The sequence below is a fragment of the Meleagris gallopavo genome, chromosome 12 (genome assembly GCF_905368555.1).
Source record: "Meleagris gallopavo chromosome 12, MGAL_WU_HG_1.1, whole genome shotgun sequence".
Classification (NCBI taxonomy): domain Eukaryota; kingdom Metazoa; phylum Chordata; class Aves; order Galliformes; family Phasianidae; genus Meleagris; species Meleagris gallopavo.
Window position 1 is genome coordinate 9,786,936 of NC_139415.1, and position 27,954 is coordinate 9,814,889.

Here is a 27,954-nt window from a genome sequence, read left to right on the forward strand (position 1 = left end):
TTTGTATTTAGATTATTTATTGTGATCAAACAATAGATACGTTTCCTTTAAAAGACTTTAGGAACAATTGGACTCTACACGAATAAAGGGAAAATCATATATTGTTTTGGAAAGAATACTGAATAAGGGCACATGCAAAGTTCAAACAGTCTTCTAAATAGTTTTCTCTCAAAATGTATCATTAGTTTTGTTCAGCTTTTCTAGTTTGTAAACAACTAATTAATCAATGAAAATATATTTAGCCTACCTTTAAAAAGAGATGACTCCGGTATTAATTGGTAATAATAGTAAAATTTTATGCAAGACAAAAATATTAGGATCTAGCATGCTTGCCCCTTAGTAAGTTCTATTCCAAAATTATATTACACATATCAATATCAACTTTGTAAATATTGCATAATCTCAGTCTTTGAGTTGTCAAACAGTGATAAAAAATAATCAAGAAACCATACAATCTTTTTGTATTGTGAACTCCATTCATTTCAAACATTACTTGCTAGTAAAGTGCTGTTACAAGCAAAATGAGATTGTTAGTGTCTATCGAAAGCAGATGATATTTTAGTAATATTCAAATTGCATTTGTTTTGGCAAATAGTGAAAAGGTTAGACATGTTTGTTTAACCATCCAAAACTAATTCAGTATAAATAATATTGGTTTCCAATAACTCTATCCTAAAAGGCACGTACTAATGTTCCAGTAGTTCATTCAAGTGAGCTTTTACGTGTAGAGGTTTGATTGTGCTTTTAAATAGTTACTGATTCGGTATGACCTTGAAAGTGACATTTGTGCATGTCTAAAATATCCTCTCCCAAATGAATCTCACACTCTGAAGGTGTAATTTTGTTAAGATTATATATATCTATATAACTATGCTTATTGATCTCTATAGATCTACATAGATATACACATATACATATATTCATATATACACACACACAAAGGATATCTTCTGGAACAGCAGTAGAAAGTGCAGTCTATTCTTTTTGAATTGTCTTCGTAATATGAAGTTTTATAATAGTCAGTGAAGTTTCCAGATACAAATTGTCTTGGGGTTTGTGAGATCCAACAGATTATTTGTGATAATGCAAGTGTCCCATATTACTCTCTTTCCTTACAGGCTGCTTCAAGCTCACTTCACTTCCAGAAGAGATGATTGGCAAATTATTTTCCATGTGATATTGAATAAGATGACCCACACTATCAAATATATGGTCTTTGGTTCTCACCTGATGAAAGAAGCAAAAGATTGTATTTAAGTTTATACTGTGCTTATAAGTGGTTGGATGCGAGCCTATTCCATTAAAGTCAAAATGCATTTAAGCCACTGAAGTCAATGGAGCAGCATCATTAGGCTGTAGACAGCAATTCAGGCCTATCCTTTGACTTATCAAGAGACTGAATGTATAGATCTAGGCTGATTCTGCTAAAGGGAACAAAATAAACCTTTTTTTTTTTCCTCCACAGGAAAGAGACATGTTTCCCTAACTCCTACTAAGAATTTATTTTTTGATTTATGTCTCATTTGAGGATTTTCACTTAACAGTGCTCTTTTAGCTCCAAGCAGAAACAAGTAGAATTCAGCTGACATCAAGCCAGCTCTACATTTTCTGTACCTAGAAGTACATTACTAACCAACTTCATTATTTAATGTTAGGGTTATTTTTCCAGCAATATACTGACGACTCAAAGAATACATTAAGTGCGCACACTAATTATCAGCACCTGGACTACAACAATATTTAAGTACCTCACTTCTATTTCCATGGTGCTTCAGTGCTTATAAGTTCTTGAACTTTAAAAGCTACTGAAGTCACCCACTGGCTCAATTTAAATTAACTTGAAGGGAATCAGTTCAATTCCATGTCTAAGAAAGCATTTTGCAGTGAAATAGCTGAGCAGCTCTCAGGTTTTCATACATGAAATGTTCATACCTTGCCCTCGGGATCCACCAAGAGAAGATGCTTTGCTTGCCCTCCCTGAAGTCCACTGAGGACATACTGACCAGGTGATGTTGTGCTCTCTCGCACCAAAAAATCCCCATCGTTGACTAAGAGGCTTTCTGCTGCTTTCCTGTTTAATTTGCCATGGTAACAATCTTCATTCCTTAGCTGTTGTTTTATTTGTGGCAGAACACAGAGACCAGCTGTGTTGCTCGTGGCACTCTGCTGCACAGTTTCTGGTAACTCTGAAATGAAATGAAAGGGAACATACTGAACACTTCTCCTAGAACTTTATCCTAAAAGGAAGAGAGAGACTATTTCTATAGCTTTTAAAAAATTCTAATGATTCAGTCCTGAAGCTGTGATCAGACCAACCTTGCAGACTGCAACAGTATTCAAACATGAATGCTCACAATCCTCAAGCACATTCAGTAAAATTACCATATGATCTCCTCCCATATCTTAGATGGATAAACATTGGGTTGCTAGGCAACATGGTTTGGAAAACATGCATTTTTCTGATGCTCTACTGTTTTGGTTTTGTATTTCTTTGGTTAAAGAAGTCAAATCTTCCCTGTTAAAAAAAAAAAATAAAAAAATCAATCTGTTCTTTTTAGCCTTTAAGATCTAGTCTTTCCTTCTTTCTTAACAAGCTCTGAAGAGGTTGTTACGGCTCATTGGGAGAATCATGTTGAGTGGCTCCAGCTATGCGCAGGAATGTAAGACAACATAGCCAATGTAGCCAGAAGGATTACAGCATGATGCATCTGCTGTGAAAAAAACGAACAATTACTGAATGTACTAACAAAACTGGGTGGTTTGGGATATAGCCAATCAGACTGCAAATGATTCACAAGCAACATTTTTCTAAGGAAAATAAAAAGGATACCACTTCTTCAATGAAATTGTGCAACTCCAGGGTCCTCAGGATACAGTCAGTTCCTTTTAGAGTATAATACATGCCTGAGTTAGAAATGTCTCAATGGTTACAAATTTCCTTTACAGTGGATATGATCCAACCCTCAGCCCCCTCGCTTGTCCGTGGAGCCAACACTGACAGAGAAAACACTCAGTAGGAAACTATAAGATGTGATTAAATAAAGTATTTCCAATAATGAGGATAATCAGCAGCAACTACATAGCCACCTAATGGATATCCACCTCTTGCAGTCTTTAAATCAAGACTTAATTGGTCATGCATTTAATAGATAGTACTGATCAAACAATCTGCTTTAGATGCTATTGGATGAGATTCAGCGGTCAGATCACTTGTGCAAGAACTGAGAAAAGGCAGTCCTTGTGTTCCTGCTTTGACCTTCCATGCTTATTGCCTGTGAAGCAAAAGCATTTGAGGTCATTTCCAGCTTAGAGTGGGTGAGATATGAGTGTACATGAGAGCCCTCTTTCTTGAGCACAGTACAGTCCCAAGGTTTCATAGCATCTTAGAAACTTGTTCATTACCAGCTGAGGAAAATGTGATACTATTCATTGTCACCAATCAACTACAGCAGATGGAAGATTATTCCATATACTCATTGTCTGTACTTTTCACCTTTAACCCCCTTTCTCTTGAATTTAAGAAACAAACAAACAACAACAACAAAAAAAAACAACAAACAAAACTCACTAGGAAGGACTGCACCCCCACTTTCTATATTTCTTATGAGGAAACCAAACTCTTTCTCCTTGCACATGGCTGCCAAGTTCCCTCTTTTCAAAGCTTAGGAAGACGCAGTATCACAAGAACCTACTTGTGTGACTCAGTGGGCTCCCAGGGATCTGCGTTGCTGCTGTACCCCGGGCTGTACAGACTGCAGATTGCAGGGCCTGCGTGTTGATGTAACATGGATCATCAAAAAGATCTGTTCTGTAGGCAGACTTCAGTAATGTCGCATCTTTCTTTGTCTTCTGTGATCTTTCACCACAAGAACCTGCAATTAGTGTATAGTCTGCACAGATGCCTTTTTTTATTTCTAAACTCAAGTTAAAATAATTGCAAAAAAATGAAATATGAATGTTGCTGTTCTTGTATATCCCATGAAAGTCATTTGGAAGGAAAACAAAAATTGGCAGATGAATTGTTTTTTCCTATGGCACAAGGTACGCTATTCAGAGTTAGAATGAAATTTTCAAAGATGTTCCACACTGGTTCAGTTCTGCTTCTGCTAATGTCATCTCTAAATCCCCTGCTGATTGAAAAGAAATTAATACATACGACTCTACAGAGACACAAGCTGTATGCATTGTTTGTTGCAAAGCCCCTTCCTTTCCCTCTGTACCACAGGCTTTGTGGGAAACTGAACTATTCTCTCTTGCTATTCTTGTGGAGCAGAGAGAATGGGGAAGTCAGTGCTTTTGTGGCACTGCATGGAGGGCCAAAGCCACATCTGTCAGGTTAGAATCCCAGCCTAGAAACAAGTTAACAGAATATTCCCTGCAGGGTATGAAAATAATGCCACTTCAGCTAGCCAAATAGCACACATATTTTTGCTCTTTAGCAAACACTTTAGTTAGACATCTATTCATTTATTCTTTTATTTGTTCACCCTCTCGTTGCAAGGATCATTTGGTTCTCCTTTCCTTAAATCAGAATTAACACAAGGAATTGAACCATCCTCCTTCAGCAGTGTAACTTGTCTCTTTATAGCAGTGCAGGTGGGTATTCAAGAAGGATGTCACCAAGCAGTGGAAGAGATGAGCTGGGGAAACACACTCAGGGCATCAGCTGTGGCAAGTAAAGGCCAGAAGCAGTTGGAGGGTGGTGATCTCCTGGGGCACCAGAGAGCAGGTTTCTCTAAAGTGGAACTGATATATACGGGCCACAAAACTCCCCAAGGAGAGGGACGGGCACAGTTAAACAGACAAGCCAGACTGGAATCAAGGCCACAGACTCCACTGGAACAGAAATTCAGTATTTGTAGGAGGAAGGGACATTTTCAGAGACTGTTAAAGCAAAGAAATATCCTCCTTCTTCAAGGCATATGAAAGAGAATTAAACAACAGAGAGCTACTGTACAGTATCATGGCAAGTAAAATGAGTAATTCTGCCAGCAGACACGACAATGGATTAGTGCCCTTTTGAAAATCTGTAAGGCTTTCTTGTCTGCCCTTCGTCTAGGAAACCAGAAGTGACCTCCTCAGTGACTGCTTTTCAACACTGTATTGAAAGCAAAGGGGCATCCCTTACAGCCAGCCTGCTTTGATTACTTCATACATATGCATGTGAAGGAAAACAGAGCACATACCCATGGTTTTGTTTTCTTCCGGGCAATTTTCATATATGTTGATGAATGTCGGGCTGCCTGTCTGCAAAGAAATTGTAAAAATGGTCACATACAATAGTTTCTTAGAAACCTCACAATGTTATAACATCTGTGCACCAGTTAATTGGGATCCAGGTAACTTAACTCTTCGTAAAAAGACCAAAAAACTTTCCCATCTCCTAAGATAATATTTCACCCCATGGAAAGAAGGCATGTGCAATTACACGTTGCGGGATAATTCCTTGTGACTCTGGAGAGCTGTAGAAACAAACTCAGGATTGTGGAGACTACCAGGCCTACAGCAGGGATTTAAGATAACACTGGATGGAGCACAGGACAGAGCCTGGGAATAGCTGCCGCCAGAGATAAACCACACCTGGGAACAGCAGCCTCCTGAGCAACACCAACCAGCTGCCAGGAGGCATGTTTGAACGTGCACCTTGTAAGCAAAGATGGTGCCTGCTTCACTAACGGGGAAATGCTGGTGTTTCCAGGAACAAACAGAGAGGACTTTGAAGTCTGTACAGCAAGTCTGAACTCTGCTGTTTTTACTCCCTAATGGTTTTCTATTCCATAGAAAGTACCTCAAGCAAAAGCCTTTTTTTTTTTTCCTACCATTTTTTGTAGCTACTGCAGATCAATGAAGTCTCATCAAAAATTCCAGACAGAACTAGTGCTGCATATACACTGCAATCAGCTAATATCATATGTATAGTTGCAGAGCATAATGGACAGGAGGAAATATTTATTGGATCACAGAACTGAGAGTCAGGAAGTCCCAGATTTTGTAAATGTTCTCTTAGACAAGCCATTCAGGTCTGTATCTATTTCCTTCTCACAGCTAACAAGTTAACAAGGGGATATTACTCCATCTCCTAAAAGCACTCTAAGGACAAACCAGTTAATCTTCTGAAAGTGCTTTGGGACTCAATTATGTACTAAGCATGATTAAATCTCATCTAAAAAAAACCTTTCCCAGCATAGTCAAAACCTGGTTCTGATGTTAACACCAGTGCTTTACACCACAGTAACACTTTATTATTCATTCCCATAACAGGCAGTGAATAGTTCTATCAGAAGATATACTTACCAAGCAGTGCTGCTTTTTGCACTGTATAGAACAGCCAGACCTTTGGTCTGTTGGCACTTTCATTCGCATGTCTAATACTCCACCAGTGGGAGGCTCTTTCCCTGGAATTTCATTGTAATATTCATGATCCTCCCTCTCCTGTAAACTCCCAGATGATCCATCAGCACTCACTGCCTCACTGAAACAAATGTGGAAATAAAAGCAACTGATGTTATCGACTGCTTTCTAGTGTAGGCAAACATCCCAAGCGTTCATGCATCACACAGTGCACAGATCAGCCATACAAAGGTCGTAACGGAGTTTGGGCCTCAACTGTCAGAGTTGTTCACTTTAATTCTCTCCAAATTAAAAATGAAATCACCATGGTTCAGGCTTCAGGGAGATTGTCTTGGCACTAGACAGCCCAGATCCCTGGGATGCCAATGTGCTGTTCACAAAGGTATCCAAAATGTCGACCATAAGAATGATTCTTCTGGCTTCTTTTCTCAACCATATAAATCTAGGGATGGGGGCAGGAGTGGGGGGTGACACGACTTACAAAAGAAAATTAAAACCTCATGTGGCATTTAGGAAGACAAGCCTGCAACTGTTTCAGAAAAACAAACATTGCTACAAAAAAAATGTAGTCATCCTAAATGGAATGCACTCTGATTTTAATAATCAGAAACAATACGACTATTCAGTTTCAGCTTGAAGAATACAGAATGACACGAAGGATGGTACCCAACGTTTTTCTTGAGCTAAAACAGAATGATGATAGCTTGATGTACAGCTGATACACTGCAAAATAACTAGGTGCTTCCTGTACTGTCTCCGGTCCCGAAATAAAAAGCTCATCTCAAATCTTACTTCTCTGTTTAACAAGAATATAATTGGATAAAAGACCTCGAGCAGGAAAGAGATAAAGTTCAAGTAGTTGATTATGTGATATGCAGTGCAAGTATTTGATTATGTGATTCATAGTAGTTGGAGGTGGGTGACTCATTCACACAGCAATATCCGAGTTCTGTCTGAGGACCATTCTCCAAGACTGGCTGCGGTTTCAGCTCAAGGAGGGAATTTAATTAGCATCTTCCATTTCTCCTTTCTGTGATTTACTCCTGGCATAACTTTGCAGAGTTTCATAGCAAAGACTCTTCCTGCGGCTATTGTCTCCAGGGTAAAACTGAGTATTAGCAGTGAATGCCAAAAAACACTATATGACAAAATAAATATAACCTGGAGGTGGTACTGCTGCCAAGGAGTAAAACCAATTTTACTGCATTGTTTCAGGCACTGTACCAGTGACAGTGCCTGCACACTGATTCTGGTTTTCAGGAAGCAGCTAGGTGGTTTTTCAGCTTTACCTGTTTCTGAGAGGTAGCAAGGAATCAAATTCTGCATCACTAAAAGAAAAATATGGCTCCTTAGAGAGAGCCATATGTCAGACCAAGAACTGTGCGTCCAATGCACTGGAAATGGGGAACTGTAGTCTGAAAATTAACCTAAGTCCCACAGTTTGAGCAATGGGCTGAAGACAAGACTTCATACTTTAAAATGCTGGTGGCGGCTGGGTTGATTTCAGTATACGAGGCTGACTCAACTCACAGCAGGTGGAACTGCAGGTCCCTGCCAGGTCACGAGCAGAACAGCAGAGAGGTGAATTACAACTGCTTGCATCCCCAGCACAGACTTTCCACAGCTGCAGTGAGCTTAAACTTGGCACAGCTCAGGACTGAGCTCAGTGTGCACCATATTTATAGAGCAAAACTTCTCCACTTCATTTACCCTGCCCAAGTAAGGACAGGATAATTTGAACATTTGTTCCATTTCCTTGCATCACTTGAAATACAGCAGTTTTATCTAAGCACCTGTACAAATGTCAGTGGAAACAGTGCCATTCACTGGAATAAGCTAATGTTACTCTACTACTCTATGTACACAGAGCATGTATTACAATTAGCATACATCCAGAATGCATCACCTAAACATCTTATTTATGGATCATTCTTTGGAGTACAATTGTTCTCTGAGAAGTACTGAAGAGAAGAAAACTGTCAGTGAAGTCAGTGACTGAGAATATGCTGACCTTTCATTAGAAGTCACCAGGCTGGATGGGTTCTTCAGGTACTGTTTGAACCGGAGCTCAAAAGCCTGCCCTATGGTGTTTATCACCTCCTGTGCCATCCCATTGGGACACTCCAGTATGTGGCATGCTGCAAAGAGACACCTTGCTTTAATTAGGTAAATGTCCTTTATTAAAAAAAAAAAAAAAAAAGAGTCAATCTCTATTCTATACAGCAGAAGAGTTGAGCATGAGACGATCTAGGCAACCTTAGGGCATTAGTTAGGACTGAGATTTTTTGACGTGCAAAGGATGTTGCTCTGAATACACTTAAGGCATAATATCAACTCAATGAAAGAAACTCCATTTATGGTTCCTGCACAGAACACCCCTGTATCTCCTCCTCAGGCAAGATAGAACCCCCTTTTGTCTGTGCTGGGAAAGATCCTATCCCAGTGCAGAGCCAGCAGCTGGCACAAGTTTAGTCTGACATACAGATCCCCATTTAATGGCACAAAGAACTTAGAGCCACAGCCTGCATGCAAACTCTCACCCCTATCCATCCAGCAAAGTTAGAAATTGTATAGAATCTTGAGCTGCTCAGTAACTGTCATCACAAAACTCAAGCAAGTCCTTGGTACAGATAAAGCAATTGTAAAGACATACATAATGATTTGAAAATTGCTTCCATACCTCTCTGATTAACAGGATCTTTTGCTACATATGCAACATAGTCTGTTGTATCCTTCAGGAAAGAAGATAACAAATGTTTTTAAAATTATCATTACGAACGACCTTATCACAAAGCAACTTAGTACACAGAAAGATATTCTTAGCTTTAAAAATAGGTTTCAGAAAATGTGGAGATGCTGCACAAGGGGGTAAGGGAAAGATCAGTGATGCAGTGGTGGATACTGACACAGTAATTGTGCAGTAATGCTTGTTCTTGTGATAGATGCAGGAGACCATTTCATGTTCTTTGGGTTTCCAGTAAACTGTGTTTTCATACTCTGCAAGAGAGAAGAAACTCAGCTGGTGCCTCATCAGCAGAGAGTGCCGAATACATCAGGGCAACGTGACTTCCAGCCACATCTTTTAGCTGGAACATCCCTCACTGATGTCCATGGAACACTTAAAAAGTGTGAAAAGGCTGCAGAGACCAAGTAAGAATTTTCACCATTTGTGGCATTGAGATTGACTTCCAAAGGCATCTTAGAGAAAAGATGATATTTAAAATATCACAGAAGGCAAGAGGGATTCCATTGCAACCACTGCTGCATATGTCAGTGTGGTTAACATCAGGTTAAATTACTCCGGATCTGAAGGCCACTGCTGAGATCAGACAACCTCAGTATAATCAGTTGTCTGTTACAGATTCTCTTCACAGCTAGTGCCGAAATAATAATCACTTTTTCTTGTGACACTGAAATGGGATCTGAAATAGACAGATTAACATTTCTAGTCATATTGCAAAAGCAAAGAGTCGCTTGATAATTCAACATTATAGTAACAACGGTGAGGTAATGAATAACATTCTTTTAATTATTAAAGATGTATTTTGTTATTTTGGATCTTTATGGGGATGGGGAAAACACAATTGGCAGCTTAAAGGCACAGCTCTCTCGGGGAAAGATGCAGTCAGCTGGCAGGAAACAGAGGCCCCATTTGCAATATGCACAAGAACAACCATTTAATAATTCACAATGAATGACACAGGAGGCACGTCTTAGGGTCAGCAGATCTTGTCCTAGATCATTCAAAAAAAAAAAAAAACTCCCAAGGTAATATCATTAAAGCAAAGAAAGCTAAATATTTCTCATGCACTTAGAACAATTTCCTTTCTTTTTCTCCCAGGTTTTTCTTTAGGTTTATAAATATTTTATGATATTTTACTTTTAAAATAAATTAGGTCTTGACTGTAACTGGAAAACTGAAGCAACTGGAGCAGTACCTGCTATTTTTATACCTTTACAACACTTAAGTGTCTGTGTGGATGACTTTGCTTTAAAATAAAGCCCCCTCCAGAACAGAATCCTGCCATTCCTTAACAGTGCAGAGCAACACAGAACTGTGCTCAGACCTTGAAAGTAGGGACAGTTGGAGAGACACGTCCTATGGAAAATAAAGCTGGAAATGTATCCCTGCCTGAATTATGCTGAGATGTTATATAAAGACAGACTTAAGACAGCCAGCATATTTGTACCAAGGCATGGTACATACTTCAGAGACAGGACGGTTCAAGGATATATATATATATATATATATATAAAAATTAACTATTAAGAAAACTGGAATTCAAAATGAAGCTTTGTGATGCTCAGCACGACAGAGCAGCAGCACTTGGAGCTATCAGGAAGGGTCTGCAAAGCCGAAGGACTGTATTACACAGTGCAGTGTGTTAGGATAGCATGAGCACCTCATGGTGAAAGTCAGACTTCTCAAAATGCCTTGGTTGTTAACGGGATCCTTAAGGATCTGATTCTTTGGCACCAGCTCCACGCGATGCCTCCCTGCTGGGCGCAGGACTGGCAGCACAGAGCCTGCACACATGTTCCATCCCTGCATCCCTCCCCAGCTCCAGGAAGCTTCTGCTCTCAGCAGCTTGGGCAAAACCTCCCCAAGCAGCTGGGCTCCTTACATCAACCCATGGCTCTCCACCCATCACACAGGGCTGATTCTCAGCTATTTTCCCTTGCCTGGTCCTAAATCCAAAGAGGCAGATCTGTCATTTTCCAGTCAAAGCTAGATCTGGCTTCCACTCCTTTGTTTCGTAACACAAGAACAAGGAGACATTTATCAAAACTGAAAGGCAGAAAATTCCAAACTGATTAAAAAAATACAGTTTTCATAACACACAGAGTGTGAAATTCAGAACGCTGGGAACTTGCTGACACTGGAGAAGGGAATAGGACATGTTTATGAATGACAAATTCCTCACAATAATTTCAATGAAAGATTTGGAAGAGGAAAGAAAACTTCTTGCATGATAACATCAGTGAGTTCATAACTATTACAGTGGGAGAAAACCCCACATCTGCAAGAAAAATAATGTCATGTCCATCTTATAGGAGCTTTGTTTATCTTGAAATTCATCTAAAATTTAGAGAGGCTGATGCTGATCTCTTCTGTAACATGGCATTGGATTACAGGGACCTCAGAACTGATGCAATTCCCATATATTCTTATTTTCAGGTCCCCAAGTCTGTGGTCTTGTGAGTGACCTAGTCTCACTGATGGGCAGTGGGAACAATAACTCTACCTAGCTATCAAATCCCCACTGAACCTCTATTCAAAGACTCCTCTCCCAGACCCCCTATCTATTTTAGACTCCTGGTCATGATGCAGAAGCATGGCATACTCTGTTAGTGCTTGCAGATAAGAAGAAATGAAGTAAAGTATTTGCAGGTATTTCTATTCTCATAATAATTTCATTATACCTGCAGAAGTCTTACAAACCAATACTTACTGGGTCACCTCCAGAAGCAAATGAGATGGACTGCATGTGATGGTTGGCAATAATCTGAAAAGCATGACAAATTAGTTAAACATGCTCACGTGCATTTAGAAAACAGCAGAGCAAGCAATTCAGTTCATGACAACCCCATCTATTAATAAACACATGGGTATATCATTTGTGAAGGAAGAAGCTAAAAATAGGAATATTTTTGGAGACTATCCGTTCATGTTTGATAATATCTAGATCCTGAAAAGGTTTTCAGAATGAGTTCAGACAGCATTTCTAACCTAGTGAGTACAAAGCTGCCTACATGAGAGGTTCATAGGAGAATAATGGAAGATACTAAATGCACTTATAAATTCTTGAGAAATTAATTCAGTTCAAAATGACCAGTAGTCTTATTTAAATGCACGGTGTATATAACAGTGGCATTTTTACAAACAAACAGTGCCCACTGATGCTCAGACCATCTTCTCTCCCAGCACTAGCACCGCACTGTTACGTGGTAGGAATTTTGCTAGCCAGATCAAGCACAAACTTTGTTTAAAACACTCCCTCATCTCTGGAGACAGGCTGTTTTTTATTATAAAATCAAGTGCAAAAGATTATGCAAGTGGGAATACAATGAAACATGGTGGCAGTGCAGGAATGGAACAAACAGGACTTTCAGCTTGAAAGGCCTAGTAATGAAAGACCTAGGAAGAATTTCAAGACAGTCCTCTGAACACCTGCGTGCATGCTAACAGGACACGTCAGTGCACTTAGAAAGAGACCTGTCTGTCCAGATTTTAGTCCTGTATCTGAAAAGGAAGAGCTGAGAGGGCCAGACTTCAGCTGCCAGCTCCCAAAGCTTCCTCCAATATAGGGAGCTGCTTGCTGTAGCTGAAAGGAAGGGAGATCTCAAGCCATAGGCCCTCCCAGCCCAGGAAAGCCACAGGAGCTTCCCAGCGCTCAGGACAGCATCAAGTCAGTGCAACAGGTCCTCAGAGCCAGTGAGCTGGAACTACCTCCCTGCTGCTCCCCTGCTGCAGCTTGTAAGGAAACCCACTGCTGGCCTGGCAGACTATGCTGGAGCTGAAGGAGGAATTTGGTGGGAGCACAAAGCTCCCAAACTCATCTGCCAAAGGAACGCATTCCAGTTTCAGAGCAGACTCCCAGGACTGTGCCCTAACAGAGTCCAGGGAATCTGCACAGTATAACTGGTGATGCACATATATTACCCAGCTGTAATGTAGCTTTGAACAACAGCAAAGCTAAGCTCTAACTCATTATTTATAAATATATATTTTTATTATTATTATTATTATTTTACTCTAGGACTGTCAGAAACCCTAGTCAAGATTAGCACCTTGTTTATTAGGCACTGTACAGAGAGTGACAAAGAGAGAAACACTTTGCCAAGTGCTTAGAGATCCCTGGATACAAAAGACACCACCAAGAACAAAAAGGGCATGTGTCACATCGTGAATTATATCAAAAGGCTCTCGTTTTAAAAGTCGGCTTTAACGGGTGTGCATGGGAAGACACTGGGTGCTGCTTTCTGCTCAAGCACCCTGCATATCTTTCAGATGTCGGAAAAAGAGGAGAATATGGTAGCAAGGATAGAAAGACCCTGGTTTACATGTAGCCTACCTGCTGCGTGTCAGTGTTAATCAGTGTGAGGCTGTTTGTTGAAATGGTCAGCTTTATGTTCACGCCAGAAAACTGAAGGTTACTTTTGCCAAGTACGGAAGACAGAAACTTAACTGGAGGCTTTAAACACAGAAACAAAAGAAAGACATTGTCAGCTGGCTTGGCTAGCAGCAGAAGTATATCAGAGTCAAGTAGAATTTTACAGCACCTTATTGAGAATGTAATGGGAACAAGGATAACGGCTTGATTATGACAAATAGACCTTCTGACAAACATCAGCTTTGAATCACACTTGTATAAATGCCTTTTACATCAATAATGGGGAAAACAAGTGTTAAAGAAACAAAATCTCGGAAAGTTACGTGTTATAGCTAGCTAAGGAGTTCAGAACAACTAATTTTCCCAGTGAATGCTGCTTCATTTCCTGAGGTTGAAGTGTTTCTCAGTAAATCAGGAAATTTTTTCATGTATTCATTCTTCAGGAGTGTGTTTGCTCACTCTGAGCTCCACACTTACTGAAGGAAACCAATATCTTCCCCTCAACGCTGCCCCACAGCAGCCACTTCCACTGCCCCTCTCTGCATGCCAGCCGTTAAACAAATGACAGGCCCATTCAACACTGCCTTTCTCCTTATTTGCAATACAAATAACCATCAGGTAGCCTTCTGATGAATGAGCTCCCTTTCATTATCCAAAAGGCCTCCTACACTTTACCTTAAAACTTAGAAACCGCTGAGCACTGTAGAGGTTGATAGGAGCAGAGCTTTAACCCTGGGGAGAGGAAGGTCTTGCACAGCCCTGCCCCCAGAACACAGCAGGCTAAGCTCTGCAGACGCTCAGGTGAATTAATGCTCACTAACTCCAGCACGGACTGAACCTGGTTGGGGAATCATGTATCCAGCTTATCAGAAGCAGATACAGAAGAGCAATTGTTCAGCTGAAGCACTACTTACCTTCCGCTTTTTTATCGCTCCATTTGTACCTGATACGGCTTCACACAGTCGGCTTATTGCTTCCCTACAAACAGAAAAACACAGCATGAGCTGTTGGATCATTTAACATGCATCAGCTGTAAGGGGGCCAGCAACTTCATGATTTATTGCTGTAATTCCACTTAGAAACACTTAAATCTTCTGGAAAGTCTTTCATAGTTGTTTTTCCTTCTTTCTCCCTCCCAGCGTTAAAAAGAAAAAACCTATTTAATGAAACACAATAATTCACCAGTCTGCTTTGGATTCATTCCTTTTCTTCATAAAATATACGAGTGTCACCTAATGACAATTCTTTGTTCCTAAATAAATAAATAAAACCAGCTAACCACAATGAAACTCAAAGGACCTCGTGCCTTCGAGTCCTTTCTCTCAGGAAGGCTGGCAGGCAGCATTTCTACCTGCCTTAATCCATCTTCGTTAGAGCAGCAGGGGTGTGCTGAGTGTACCCAGCTGGGTGCCCTTACGGGCTTTCTGGTGTTCGGGGGGGGGGGGGGGGGGGGAGGAGGGGGGTTGTCTTTAAAAAAAAAAAAAAAAAGAAGAAAAGAAAGAAATCACAGAAGCGATGTTTCTCCTGCAGTTCAGCCAATTTCCCACACTTTTATATCACAAAAACATTCTTGCTGCCCAGCCTACACTGTTTGGTAGTTATGATTTAACATTTCCCAGCACTGCCCTTGCTAGGCGTGACAGTTCTTCCACCATTTGATACCTGGGCTGTGCAGAGCGTGTCTCTTTGCCAAGCTGTGACATTCTTGGCCAAACCATGGGTTAGATAGCTACGCACACAGCAAAGAAAATGCTTTGAGTGTCACTGCCAGCAGTTCTGTATCCCTCTGGGCAGGAGGTTTTTCTCTGGGAATGCTGCACAGACCTCCTCCCCCTTTTCAAGGTGCACGGTTTGCTCAGCCGAAGCTGGATTGCAAAGCTGCTTCTCTTAGGCAAGGGGTTCTGTTTGTAGTGCTTTGTAATGCCACAGCTCAGAGGGGAGGTTAGGAGGTTCAGCTTCTCGACATTTTTGCAAATCAGAGGTCCTAGCTCACCTCTAGCAGGTATTTCCCAAATCAGGTGTCGTATCCCAGCCACTCAGTAACCTCTATAGGAGTTTCTCACCTCGGAAAGCAGAAATGTAAGGTAGAATGCATTGATAGGCTGTATCAAAGATAGCTATATTTCTCACTGAATCTAACTGTTACAAGATGCATCTCTTTTCCAGGCTTCAACAAAGCAAGTTCTGATGTATGTCAGCCAGGTGATGCTTCCCACAAACAGAGCAGTGTCCTGAGGGCAGTTAGCACAGCAGCCGGGAAAAAATCTATTGGCAGCCATTGACTTTTCCCTAACTTACAGTCATTGTTTTGAAGCCAGTGGAAAAATGGTGGCTGGGGTGTGCTCAGCATTTCCTTAACATTCCTGGACATCCTGGAGATGAGGGAAGGTCAGCTCTGCTGCAGCATGCCACGGATTCCAGGATCTGACCTGACAGTCTTATCTCAATAACCCAGCAATCACAGGTGTTGCTGGGGCAAGTTTTCCATGTGCTATCCCTGCAGGATGTCCTGGAGACACTGAGCCAGGCTGGCAGGCAGTGGGCCAGATAGGCCCCATGCTGCAGGATGGCTGGAGCAGGTGGGCTGCCAGCACCTGTACCTAAAGCACTGGACAGCACTGATGTTAAAAAGAGGCTTCCTGCCAGAGAAGGTCCTGAGAAATGAAACCTGGAGCCTGCCAAGTGTCAACAACAGCAATCTGAGTTAAAACCAGCCGGGAAGAAGAGCAGCATCATAGTGGACTGCATGAGATAGATCAGATTCAGTTTACAAATGCAACCTTTTCAGCACAGCCTCCTTTTTTATTTTTTTAAGACAAAGCACTTTCCACTACACAACTGAAAATATGAAGTGAAATCCTGACATCTCTCTTGTTTAGCTTGGTGATATTATTTTGATGGTAGAAAGGGCAAAACTAACTGAAACAGGAATGGCATCCTGCAGGATGATCTTGCAGATTCCAGTGATCTATTTGGAAAATGAAAGCCCATCTCCTCATTCAATATTAAAGGAAATTAAAATCAGAGACAAGACATTAAGGCTACCTGGAGCCTTCAAGTCTAGCGCTACCTAGAAAGAAAACCAGAAACTGAACAAACTAGAAAAACAGGGAAGTGTTCTATTGTGGTGACAAAAGAGTTCCCAAACACTTCAAGCATCCTATATGGAATACTCAGTTGCAGACAAAGCTGTCAGCAGCAGATCCCATTCTGGTACAAGCACATCTTGTGACTGCCCAGTTCACCCCACTGCTATGCAATTGTTCAACAAACAGGAACAAAAAATAGGCAAATCATTTCTAATTAACTTTCTATTTCCTCTCTTTCCTAAGGGAAATCATCTTCTCACAGCTGTTCCTTGCTTCATATCATCAGACGGTTTTCCAGATGACTTAACAGACCTTCTCATATATTATTTTAAAGGCGTGAAAAGCAGGCATTTGATAACACCTTGCTGATAGAATGAACATCTCTAATTTTCAGTCACTTCCATGGGACAGGTGGACCAGGTCTGGAACCTGCACTATATACTAGGAAGAAAAGAAACTCTGGAAATATCCATGATAAACTGAAATTGGATTTACTGTATCCATGCCTTCTTCCTGGAAACACGCTCTTAATTCATTCTTACAGCCATTCACTGTCAATCACTTGCTTGGGCAAGTCTTCTAGATCTACCAGACAGCAAATACCTTTGTAGGTCTCACAGTTAACCTATGGATGAACGTGCAGCTCTGTGGCTTCTGGGATTTGCTTCTCCATTTTCCATTTGCCAATCAGAGGCAGCAGCAGCAGATGCGGCCTTGTTATTCCAATCATGTTGCTGTTATTCCTTTCTCTCCTTGTCACACATCCCAAGGCAAAGCACTTTGGTTTGTTTTCCTTTAAATCACACTGACTGAGATAACTCCACTGGCGAACTTTGCGGCAGCTCCTCTCACCTCTGGGAGCCCCAGAACTAAGTGAGGAAAGCCATGAGAATTTAAATCGGTTTAGTTTAAGGCAAAGAAAATCTTGCCCCTCAACACTCTCAACTTCTGCCATTTGAAGTGAGGTCCCTGCCTGCCAGTCCTGCAGTGTCCATGCAATTACACACACTGACCACTGGCAGCCGACACAATTTTTGTTTCCATAGTGAATGGGAGAGATTTGGGTCAGCTCCTGTGCTGGTGAGCTGCACACCTGTGGGGCTGAGCTGTGGAGCCCCGTGCAGCCAGCCAGTGCTGCAGGGAGGGCAGAAGGAAATTGTGGTGGCTCAGCAGCCAGCAGCAAGGTGGGCAATGAGAGGTGACAAAGACAGCCCCCTTTTGGCACCTGTGAGCATTTAGATCATCTCAGCAGTACACTCAGACCCAGATTTTGTCCTCTAGGGCTGCACCTCTGCAGTAAGTCCTGCCACGGAGGAGGCACTGGTGCTGACAGAGAGACACTTTGTTGATTGTTTCCCCAAATGAGAGCAAAAGAAGAGCAAGGGGCTGATGTAAGCGAGCAAGCATGCTGCTGGAAATCTGCTTTTAAGCATCGAGGGCTCTGCCTACACCATCGAACAGAAAGGGATTGTGTGTCTCAACAAAGTTGAAATTAATCTTCCAAACAAAGTCAGCTTTCTTCAAGCAGCCACCCCACCAGCCCTTTGCAATGCCCCTCGCCCCAGCCATGCTGCCTGGCCATTCCCAAGTTGGAGAGCTATTGCCCGGACCTGGGACACAGAATCCCTTTTCCCATACATGCATTGAGCTTGATTTAACATAAGTGGGAGGTGGGAAAGAGAAAAAGAGCTGAAGGGACCTGGCAAGGGGAGGGCATGCTGGGTTCTGGGCAGACATGGGATGGAGGACATCTCCACAGCACAGGGGCTCCAGTCCCACTCCTTCATCAGAATGCAAATGATCCATGGTGTACTGCAACTGGTGCAGAAGGGAGAAGGGACTTTCTTAAACTGACCTTCCTTCCACATCACTTCCAAACAGAGCATGACTCTTTGTTTAGTGAAATGTCATCAGAGTAAAAATATGTTTTTATCCCCCATAAAAATAACACAGATTATTAAAATGGAATCATTTCAAATAACTCCTTGACTGTTGTGTTGTGGAGGGCATCCATAAAGTGACGCCTGGGAGAACAATGGGAGAATAATCAGAGTTATTGTTATCCAGTCAGGATGTAATCGACCGAACTTTAAAGTTAGCATGCACACAGCCCTTCAACAGGCAGTCTGCAAGCAGCTTAAGTTTTGAATTTCTCATACACAAAAGAGTCTCCCAAGGTCAGCAGTGCCATGGGGTTTTTTTTTGGTGGTGGAACTATTTCCATTGTTAAGTTCTCACATAGCTCTGGTTAACAAAACCTGACCATTTGGGCCAAATTTAAGTTGGCAAATTCTCTTTAGATAATAATTCATATTCAGTATTTTCCAGATAGTCTGACCAAAGCTCTGTTTGTCAGTGTAGCAACGTGCACAGACCCAGCCTTGCAAATGGGAGGTAACCTCACTTCTTGGCTGGTGCTGTTGAAGAACACAATACATGTGTCTGAATCTACCAAACTGATTTCTCTGAGCAAAGTCTACTGTGTTTCTCCTTTGCGTTGGTAAACAATTAGGCAGGGGAGTGGAACTATATTTGTATCTCAGGCACTTCATATACACATGCAGGAACTGTGCTTGTGCTGACTAAATGTAAACAACTGCTGACTTTGAATCTAAAACAAATCTGACTGCTTTAGAGTGCAGTATATAAGCATTTAAGGAGTCAAGTTGTGCAGATTCTTCCTGTTAGCTGATAAGTCTGGGAGACAACAGGTAGATGTTTAACACTTATCTCATCATACACCTTTCCTGCCTCCTGACTCTTTGATATGAGCACTTGAAGAAGCAAAAGAGCATCTGTAAATCATCTGCCAGCAGGAAGAAGAGCCGGGCAGCCACAGGAACCCTAAACCACACTTCTGGCATCCTCAGCATGAGCCAAGCCAGAGAAAAAAGGCTGAGGAGGAGGGAACATGGACACAGCTGGGCAAAAATTCTCTGCAAAGAGCACTTGGGGCCGAGGAGCAGGGAGCTCTGCTGCAGGACCACGGGTGCATTCCAGCAGCCCATTTGGAAAAGCACTCGTGCTTCCTCATAGACACAGGGACTCTGCATACAGGCCAAGACTAAAGGTAAAAATGAAGCGGGGTTGTTCTCTTCTGGACATGCCAACAATCAATTGTGAGACGACCTCACTAGATGGAGAGACTCACGGCACCTTGCATCAGGTGTGAAGCAGGGAGAAGGCAGCAGAAGAGATGCCTGGAGCGCCCAGGCTGTGCCTTGGCCAGAGCAGCAGCAGCACGGCTGTGGCACAGCCTGCATGTTCACCTCGTGCCCCAGGTGAGCCCAGGCTCCTGGCCCAGCTGCCAGTACCAAGCACCAGGTGTGCCTGTACCATGCTGTGACTGCAGGGGGATTCTCTCTGCATCCAAAACAAGGGCTGGGCAATACATTTGGTCTGTGGCTGAAACAATCAGTTTCACAATGGAAACAGCCTATTGTAATGACCACATAATTCAAGTCATCGCTTGGGAAAAAGCAAAGCAAACCATGCAAACTTCTATTCAAAAGAGTCTGAGGGTTTGGCATGCAGCAGTGGCTTTATACAGAAATCAGAGCTCAGGCTTTTCTTTCTTGTGCTGAATTCCCATTCAGCAGTGCCTACCTGGTGACTTGTGTTCGTGTGCCAAAGTCCAGGGACCTCATTGACTGCAGCACTTCAATACAGCCCATGTACTGTGGAGAACAAAGAGAGACAAAGGATGGCTACGTTAATACCTGCAGAACAGCTGAGAGGAGGTCAGAAAGGAAAGCAAGTGTGGTTTCAGTCCACTGAACTTATGCAGAACTACAATGTATGTGGCAAATCAAATCAGCCGTTCTAAAGCAGCTTCCTAAATAGATCAAGGTTTACTGAAAAGTGTACAGAACAGCAAGGAAGATACCAGCAACTTCAACAACACTGCACAAAAAAGAGATGAAGCCCTCTGGGGACACAAAATCCAACCCTTCCTCTTTCCTAATTCTGCTCATTGTCACTGATTAACTTGTGCCACTGAGCCGGGAGGAACGCATCGATGCCGCAGAGAAATTCCCCCATGTGCAGAGGACATCTGCAGGACCGCTGCACTCAGGGCCCTTTGGAGCAGTGGGAGGCATTATCAGGCATGAGGAAAACCACCGGCCCCCTGCTGCTGCAGGTCTGATGACAAATAACCAACCTCTGCAGAAGATGGAGGAGGCAGAGTTGCAATTCAAGCTCTTAGCAACAGCTCTTTAAGAGCTGCACCACAAAGCGACTGCTTTAAATTAGAGGCTGAGTCCCACCTTTCTGTTGCATGGGGCACAGCTGAGGACTTTTTCTATACTTATTTGGGATTTGGGTAGGACAAATTTTCAGAAACATCACGACTTGGATGATCTGTGACCACAAAGAACCCTCTGACATTTTGCACAAACCTATGGAACATTTTCATCTCGATGAAGTGCACCAGGCTAACTCTAGCCACTTGCTTCTCTCCAAAACATTTTACTCAGTCCTTTATCATTTCTGCTGATAGCCATCCCTCCACTATTCAAATGCAGGTCTGTGCTTCCCAGCTGGCATCCCCTGTTTGACACTGCAACAGTCACCTGGGAACGGAGCATCCTGCAACAGCCCGGCCCCACTGAGCCCTCCTGCATGGAGTCACAGCCTCTGGGATCCATCACAGAGAGCCCTAGGCAGGGGCTGCATGCCCTGTCCTCTTGTTTTTCACAGACAGAAGCAGCACTGTGTGCAGAGAAAGGCACCGGCCTGTCTGTGTATGGATTCTCCTGCAGTGCTCAGAGGTAAGTGAAGGTGTCTGTTCCAGCTTTAGAGACCTCCAGAAATGACTGTGTTAAAAAGAGAACGTGTGCACGCAGTCAAGCAGGGATTCCACAACAATGGTATTATATCCCTGTTTTGGTTTCTTTCCAAATAGCAATGCAACCCTTGGGAGAACTCCAGAATTAGGTCAGAGCCCTGGAAGGACATCAATAAGAATCTGAAGGGTTTGCAGAACTGCTTCTCTAATGAACATTTAATGACTTTGTAAAGGACTCTGAGAGCTATCTTACTTGTTAAAGATATTCCTGCTTAACGGGAACAAAGCAAACGTGGAAGATATGCCTCAAGTCTCAGTTCACAGCACGGCAGAGACCTCTGGTCCTGCAGGATAAGGTCAAGCATCCTGTGAGCTGGCGGGATGCCCCTCGATCCTTGAGAACAGCAAGATTTAGAGGAGGAGGTGAGTCATGCGCTGATAAGCGAGTCCCTGCTGCATCCTGAGCAGATGCGTGGGAAGCTGCTCTAAGCAAAGATGAAAAATCAATATTAGGTTTTTGCATAAGTGACCCTGAGTGAAGCTGAACTTATCAATGATTCACAAAAGGCCTTTTTTTTTTTTTTCCTTCTTCCTTTCTTTAAAAGCCTTAGTAAGGAAGTGCATTAACACGGCACCTCACAGCATCCCTCATTTATTTTATCTGAATGAGCACAGTCAGTAAGGCTGAACCCTCACATCCCTGGGCAGGGGGAAGCAGTGGGGTTGGGGAGGAGGACATCGAGGTCACAGAGCTGGGAAGAAGCCCAGGGACAACTGCCCACTCAGAAGGGACAATGGGATGCTGGAAGCCTGGTAGAGAAAACAAAAGATATCTCCAAGGAAGAAAAAAATAAGTGAAAATTACACCAGGATGATTAACCCCTCCATTCAAGAAAACGCCAGCGCAGAACAGAGCCAGCTGCTAAGGACCTGACCTCACTGATGAGGGTGGATGCTGAACCCACAGATGTCTTGCCCAGTTCCTGTAGCACTGACCCATGCCAAACCGTGCCCCCATCTCCCTGCAGCAGGATGGGGAGCGGCTGTCCTGTGGGAGCTCCATCCCACAGCATCCAAAGGGGAGGGAGAGCTGGGTATGGATTCTGCTCCCCCATGCTGCCGGGGCTGGGAGAGAAGGCTGCTTACTGAAGATGCACATCTTTTCACATCTCTCTGCAAGAGATGATGGAGAGTGACTGCAGACAGGATGAGGGGCTGCGTGGGAGGAGATGTGAATGCACCCAGCAGGGCTCGCGTGAATAAGCTTTTGAGGCACCCTCTAACACAGCCCCACATCTCATTGCATTCCTTCCCACAACACAGTGAGTTGCTCCAGCTTCAATGACAGCCAGTGATTCACCAGCAGCAGCGATACAGCTCGTGGAGCTCCTAATTAAACAATACAGCTGCAGCCTCACGATCTGACTTATTAGTTAACAGGCATTAATTCATGCATAAGCCAAGGGCAGCTCCTACAGACCCCATAGCCATCGAACAAAGGATGCAGGATTTCCTAGTAGAAGCAATGCTGCTGCTACACAGCCTCTAACCAAAGGCACATTAGATGCTGCTCAGATTCCCTAAAAACATTACAGCTACCTGGGAAAATAAATAAATAAGTAAATAAAATTTAAAAAATTTAAAAAATCATGAGCAGCAGTATTATGTGCAAATGACGGTGGCAGGAATCCTTCTCTCATCCAAGCACTTAATTTTCCCAGCACTTGCTTTAATAAGGCACTTTTGAAGTAAGGGAAAAAGATTTCTGAGCCTCCCACCCCTCTTTCCTCCGGGGCTGCCAGGTGGGAAGCGGGGAGCTCTGCTTTGATTGCTGTGAATAACACCTCGATGGATGGGGCCGGGAGGGGAAAGCAGCGCACACATGCAGCAGCCATGAGCACGTGGCACCCACACACCACGGCAGGGCATGAGAGCTACAGGCAGAACAGCCTGGAAAGCAGTCTGGCTTTTGCTAAATAGAAAATTTCCAGGGAGTGTTTGACCCTTTCATTTGTGAGTTTTCAATTTTTAATGCCCCATCCCTGAAGGCATTCAAGGCCAGGCTGGATGTGGCTCTGGGCAGCCTGGTCTGATGGTTGGCGGCCCTGTGCATAGCACAGGGGTTGAAACTAGATGGTCATCATGGTCCTTTTCAACCCAGGCTATTCTATGATTAAACAAGTGTTGAGAAAAAAAACAAACAGGGAAAAGCTCCTAATTTTATGTATGTATGTATATATATACAGACATATGCACACAAACACATTTTCAATGAGTGTATACACACAAACATATACACATCCACACTTTCCCTTTCTTTTCAGTTTTGATCTGAGAAGCCCATCCCACACCACTGCACAAGGACAAGGGCTGTGGCAGATTTGGTTCAAAGAGAACCCAATGCAGCACCTGCAGCTGTAGCACACGTGAGTAGCCCACAGAGAACCACTGCCCTAAAGCAGAGGCGGTGACAGCTGTGGGATGAGCCCTGCTCACCCTCACAGCTGTGGCTCTGCAGCCATGAACCACCAGAGCTGATCTCCTTCCTGCCAGAGAAGTGCAAGAACAGCCGGGCCCTCATTCTGCTCTTAAAGATAGTGGTACAGGGATAAGCTCTGTTCAGGCTCCTGCTTCAGTATTGCTATTTGGGCTCTTTGGTATTCACACAGGCAAGCTGGAGGAGCAGGCAGGTAGGGGGCACAGCATCTTGCGCAGTCCAGGTGATGTGAGACACATCTGGCACCTCCAGCTGCTATGCACAGCTGCAGTCACACCACAGGGCACACAGGGAATCCCACTGCTGGCACCTCTTGAAGCAACATCTGACAGACAATTTCTGCCTCCTTCCAATTTACGGGTGACCACTTTTGATGTAAAGCTTCTTATCACTCCAGCAATTACTGTCTTTCTGAAATACTTGGTCAAAAAGCCATCGGGTTTGGACACAGCACATCAGGATGTGTCTCAGCGGTGCTCCTGCAGCCCTAAGGCTCCTACAGCAACAAAGCTGCAGAAGGACATCTCCCTGTTGTGCTGGGAGGCCCCTAACACTCAGCCCTTCAAAGATGTTTCCCTGTGAAACAGCCTGACCTCCATAGCAGGAAAACATCCTGGAACAGCAACCTGGGGAGCAGCAGAAGGGGACAGCCCCTTCACCACTTCTCTGGACCTTCCTGTCACGCTGGGCCTTGGTTTTGCTTCTCCTTTTCCTTTCTGGTCTGCGTGGCTCCTAGCAGGTAACACATCACTGCCTCTGCCCACGAGCCCATACAGGACCTGGGAAATCCCCCTATCAAGGGGCATTCGCAGCCCTGCAGAGACCTCAGAGCCTTGGCTGTGACTGACACCATACAACAGGCAGGAGCCACAGGCCATGCACCGTGACATCACAACACCAGCACACTACCCACCAGCACTGGGAGCCCCAGCAGGCAGTGTGGTGTCATGCTGTGTACCACCTGTGTGCCCATTAACCCAGTGAGCCACCACTGGTGCTGAAGTACCAAATGCCCACATCAGCACTGGGCCTTACAGGAAGCCAAGCACAAGAGGACAAGCACAAGGGTAGCTCAGAGAACCCCACCCAGTACTAGCTCCCTCCTACTGCTGCCTTTAACAAGACAAATGAAGATGACTGCACTCTGATTTCCATTTCCACAGCTGATGACCTGACTGATGCCCACCCCACAGCTCCCACAGCCAAGACTTCACCCACAGTAGCTGGCCTGCTTGGGAAGGGTGAGCACAGCCACAGCCCCATTTTGTTCTTCTCCTCTCTGATGTGCAATGCCAGAGGTTCAGAGTATGGAGAAGGAAGCAATGGCCATTGGCTTTCCAACTGGCAAAGTCTGGGCACAGAAGTAAAACATCCAGAGAGGAAAAATGGAAAACAAGAAAGCTCCGGAGTGTGACATGGGTGGAAGAAGCAAAGCCCTGAACCCGGGGACTCACCCAGCAGCACGGTCCTCTCATCCAGCAACTGCTGACAGCAGCCAGCACCAACAGTGACAGCACAGTGTGAGAAACACCTGGAGCAGCTGTGGTGGGGTGTCCTCTGGAGAAACAGGCAGCGCTCTCTGTGCCCAGAGCAGTGAGTGCAGCCCAGCAGCACAAGTGGAGGGCAGCCTCGGCACCCTGCACCATGCAGAAGTGGTTGCAGGGCCAATACTGGGCCCAGCACTGACAGATGTCACAGTGTGAGCCAGCACCTGCCTGGCACCAGAGCCGCTGGGAGGGACGGGACCTTGCCACAGTCCTTCCCCTCCAAGACACATTTCAGAGTGACCTCATTTGCAGCGCAGCTCAGCTCAGCTCAGCTGTGCTCCTCCAAGAGCCTAAGGACAGACTCTATGGCAATTGATGTTGTCTATCTCTGGGGATAGCTGTGCTCCTTTTAACTCCCTCGGGCTCTCAGCACAGCCCTACATCCATCATTAAACAGCAGATACACAGGGTATATCTGTGACCAGAGGCTGCAGAGGTGGCAGTACAGCCTGCAGCCCCCTCTGCCAGCACCCGGTCCCCGCGCTCGGTACTCACCCTCACACCGTAGCTTGTGCCCGGCTCCTCCGCACTCTCCCCGCTGGGCACGAGGCTCCCTCCCAGCCTGCCCACCGCCTCTGCCGCTCCCCGCCCGGCGCAGCCGCCCGCGGGCCTCGGGGTCAGGTGTGGCCCCTCCGTGCCGGGCTGAGGGTACGAGGCCGAGAGGCAGCCGAGCTCAGGCGAGGAGGGGCCGCCAGGGACGGTGACGCACTCAGTCAGTTTGGTCCTCGGCACCTCCTTGCTCCCCAGGCAGAAGCTCTTCAGGCTGGGCAGAGCGGAGGGGTTGGCGAGTTTAATGTTGGCCATGCGCGGGATCAGCGCGCACAGCGTGGTGCAGGTGTCCTGCGGACCCAGCGGGACGTCCTCTGCTAGCAGGCTGGGTGCTGAAGGGTGGGAGGAGGAGGAGGAACCTTTGATGTTTTGCGGCCCTTCGTCCAGAGACGTTACGGAGTCGTTCCTGAAGCGGCTGTACTTGGCCCTGTGCAGCATCCCCGGGTGTCGGAGCAGCCCCACGTACAGGACGTGTGCACTGAGGCTCTGCGGGCCGCGCTCTCTCATAGCCCTGGCAGTTCGGTAACCGGAGCCTTGGGCACAAATCGCCTTTGTGGATAAATCAGACGGAAAGCAGGCAAGTCAAACAACGTTAAAAACGGAAACCTGACAGAGATTTCTGCCGATTCCCTCCCAAGCAGCGTATTTTCCTCGATGCGGGAGGCTTCCAGCCGCACGGCCGGCCGGCATTCTCCGTGCAGTCCCACGGGCAGCGGCAGCCCACGCCCAGTAGTGCCACCCGAGCCCCTGTCCCCCCTGGGGCTGCGCACCGGGCGCTCACGGCCGGGATGTCACCGCCAGGTCCCGGCCGCAGCGACAGCCCGAGCGCGATCCGGGCAGAGCAGAGCAGAGCAGAGCGCAGCAGGCGAGCCCCGCGCTCAGCCGCACCTCCAGAGCATCCCGAGCTCCGCCAGGTGCGCGGCTCTCGGTGCCGTCATCCTCAGCTGCCCCCGCGGGGAAGCAGCAGCCCCGCGCCGCACCGCTCCTGCCCTCACACGCGTAAAGCAGAACCCTCCCTGCCCGCAGCAGCTCTCAGCCTCGGGCTCGCCAATTCTTGCTCCAAAATCCTTCAGCGCCGGACCGCCGCGGGCTCGGTGCAGCCCCGCGCACGCCGTACCCTCGGCACGCAGCAGCGCCCGAGCCGCTCCCGCCACGCCGAGCCCCGGGCGCCGCCGCCTTTTATGAATGAAGTTTTTTTTTTTTTGTGAATGAGCATCGGCGCGTGCAGGCGGGCAGCGCCGTGAATGGCGCTCGGCGGGCGGCCGCGGCCCGGCGGCCCCCGGGGTGCTCCCGGCAGCCAATCGCCGCCCGCCGCCGGCTCACGCGCCCTCAGCGCGCGAGTGCGGGGGGGCGCGGGGCGAGAGCGCGGTGGGGCCGCGACGGGACTCCGCATCTCCTGCGGCGCGCGGAACGCTGCCGTTGCTCCCGTTGCTTCCGTTGCTCCGCTCCGTGCGCGGGGCTCGGGGCGGTGAGGCCTTTGGGAGCAGCGCTGCACCTGCAGCCCTCACTTGAGGGCTGAGGGCCTCCGGACGGTGCTGCCCTGAGGCCGACGAGAAGGGCGAAAGAACCCCCCTTCAGGGGTAGGGCGGGAGGGGACGTTTGGAAGGAAAAGAATAACACGGCGACCCGTCCATCACCAATAGCCCCAGAGCTGTAGCCCAGGCGCGGCACGGCCGCAGCACCAGCAGCCCCGCACAGCTCTCGGGGCCCCAGCTGCAGGCAGCGGCGTGGCACGGGAAGGAGCTTTTTTGCTTATGGCAGTAGGATGCACATACAAGCATGAGAACAGAACCAGCAAAGAGCGGCATTGTCTGAGAAACATTAGCCAGGGAGGGGGTGGAGGGCAAAAGAAAAATGCCTTTGTCGATTAAAAAGCTAATTTTCTCAGGGTTACAGACAAGATTTCTGCTGAAGATGCTGGGAATCCAAGCTCCAACCGCCCCAAGAACAAAGCGCCTTTAAGCACCGGCACAAGTGAGCCTCCAGAAACCAGGCCTCTGCCTTGTGTGAGGCCCAC

General features: G+C 45.5%; 1 protein-coding gene across 3 annotated transcripts; it reads right to left on the reverse strand.

Moving 5' to 3' along the window:
• On the reverse strand, positions 1-27,240 carry SHC4 (SHC adaptor protein 4). Of its 3 annotated transcripts, none has more exons than XM_085233710.1 (13): positions 27,055-27,239; positions 25,884-26,486; positions 20,162-20,232; positions 14,381-14,444; positions 13,428-13,547; positions 11,805-11,858; positions 9,032-9,083; positions 8,363-8,489; positions 6,295-6,472; positions 5,187-5,247; positions 3,693-3,872; positions 1,933-2,186; positions 1-1,227 (listed from the first exon to the last, which is right to left on the reverse strand). In XM_085233710.1, exons 1-13 carry the CDS (start codon positions 27,151-27,153, stop codon positions 1,072-1,074), a joined length of 2,019 nt encoding a protein of 672 aa, XP_085089836.1. In that variant the 5' UTR covers positions 27,154-27,239; the 3' UTR covers positions 1-1,071. The 3 variants fall into 3 exon arrangements, with proteins under 3 accessions (XP_085089836.1, XP_085089838.1, XP_085089837.1); XM_085233712.1 differs by having other exon boundaries at positions 26,826-27,190; XM_085233711.1 differs by lacking the exon at positions 11,805-11,858 and having other exon boundaries at positions 27,055-27,240.
• Positions 27,241-27,954: the final 714 nt, after the last annotated feature.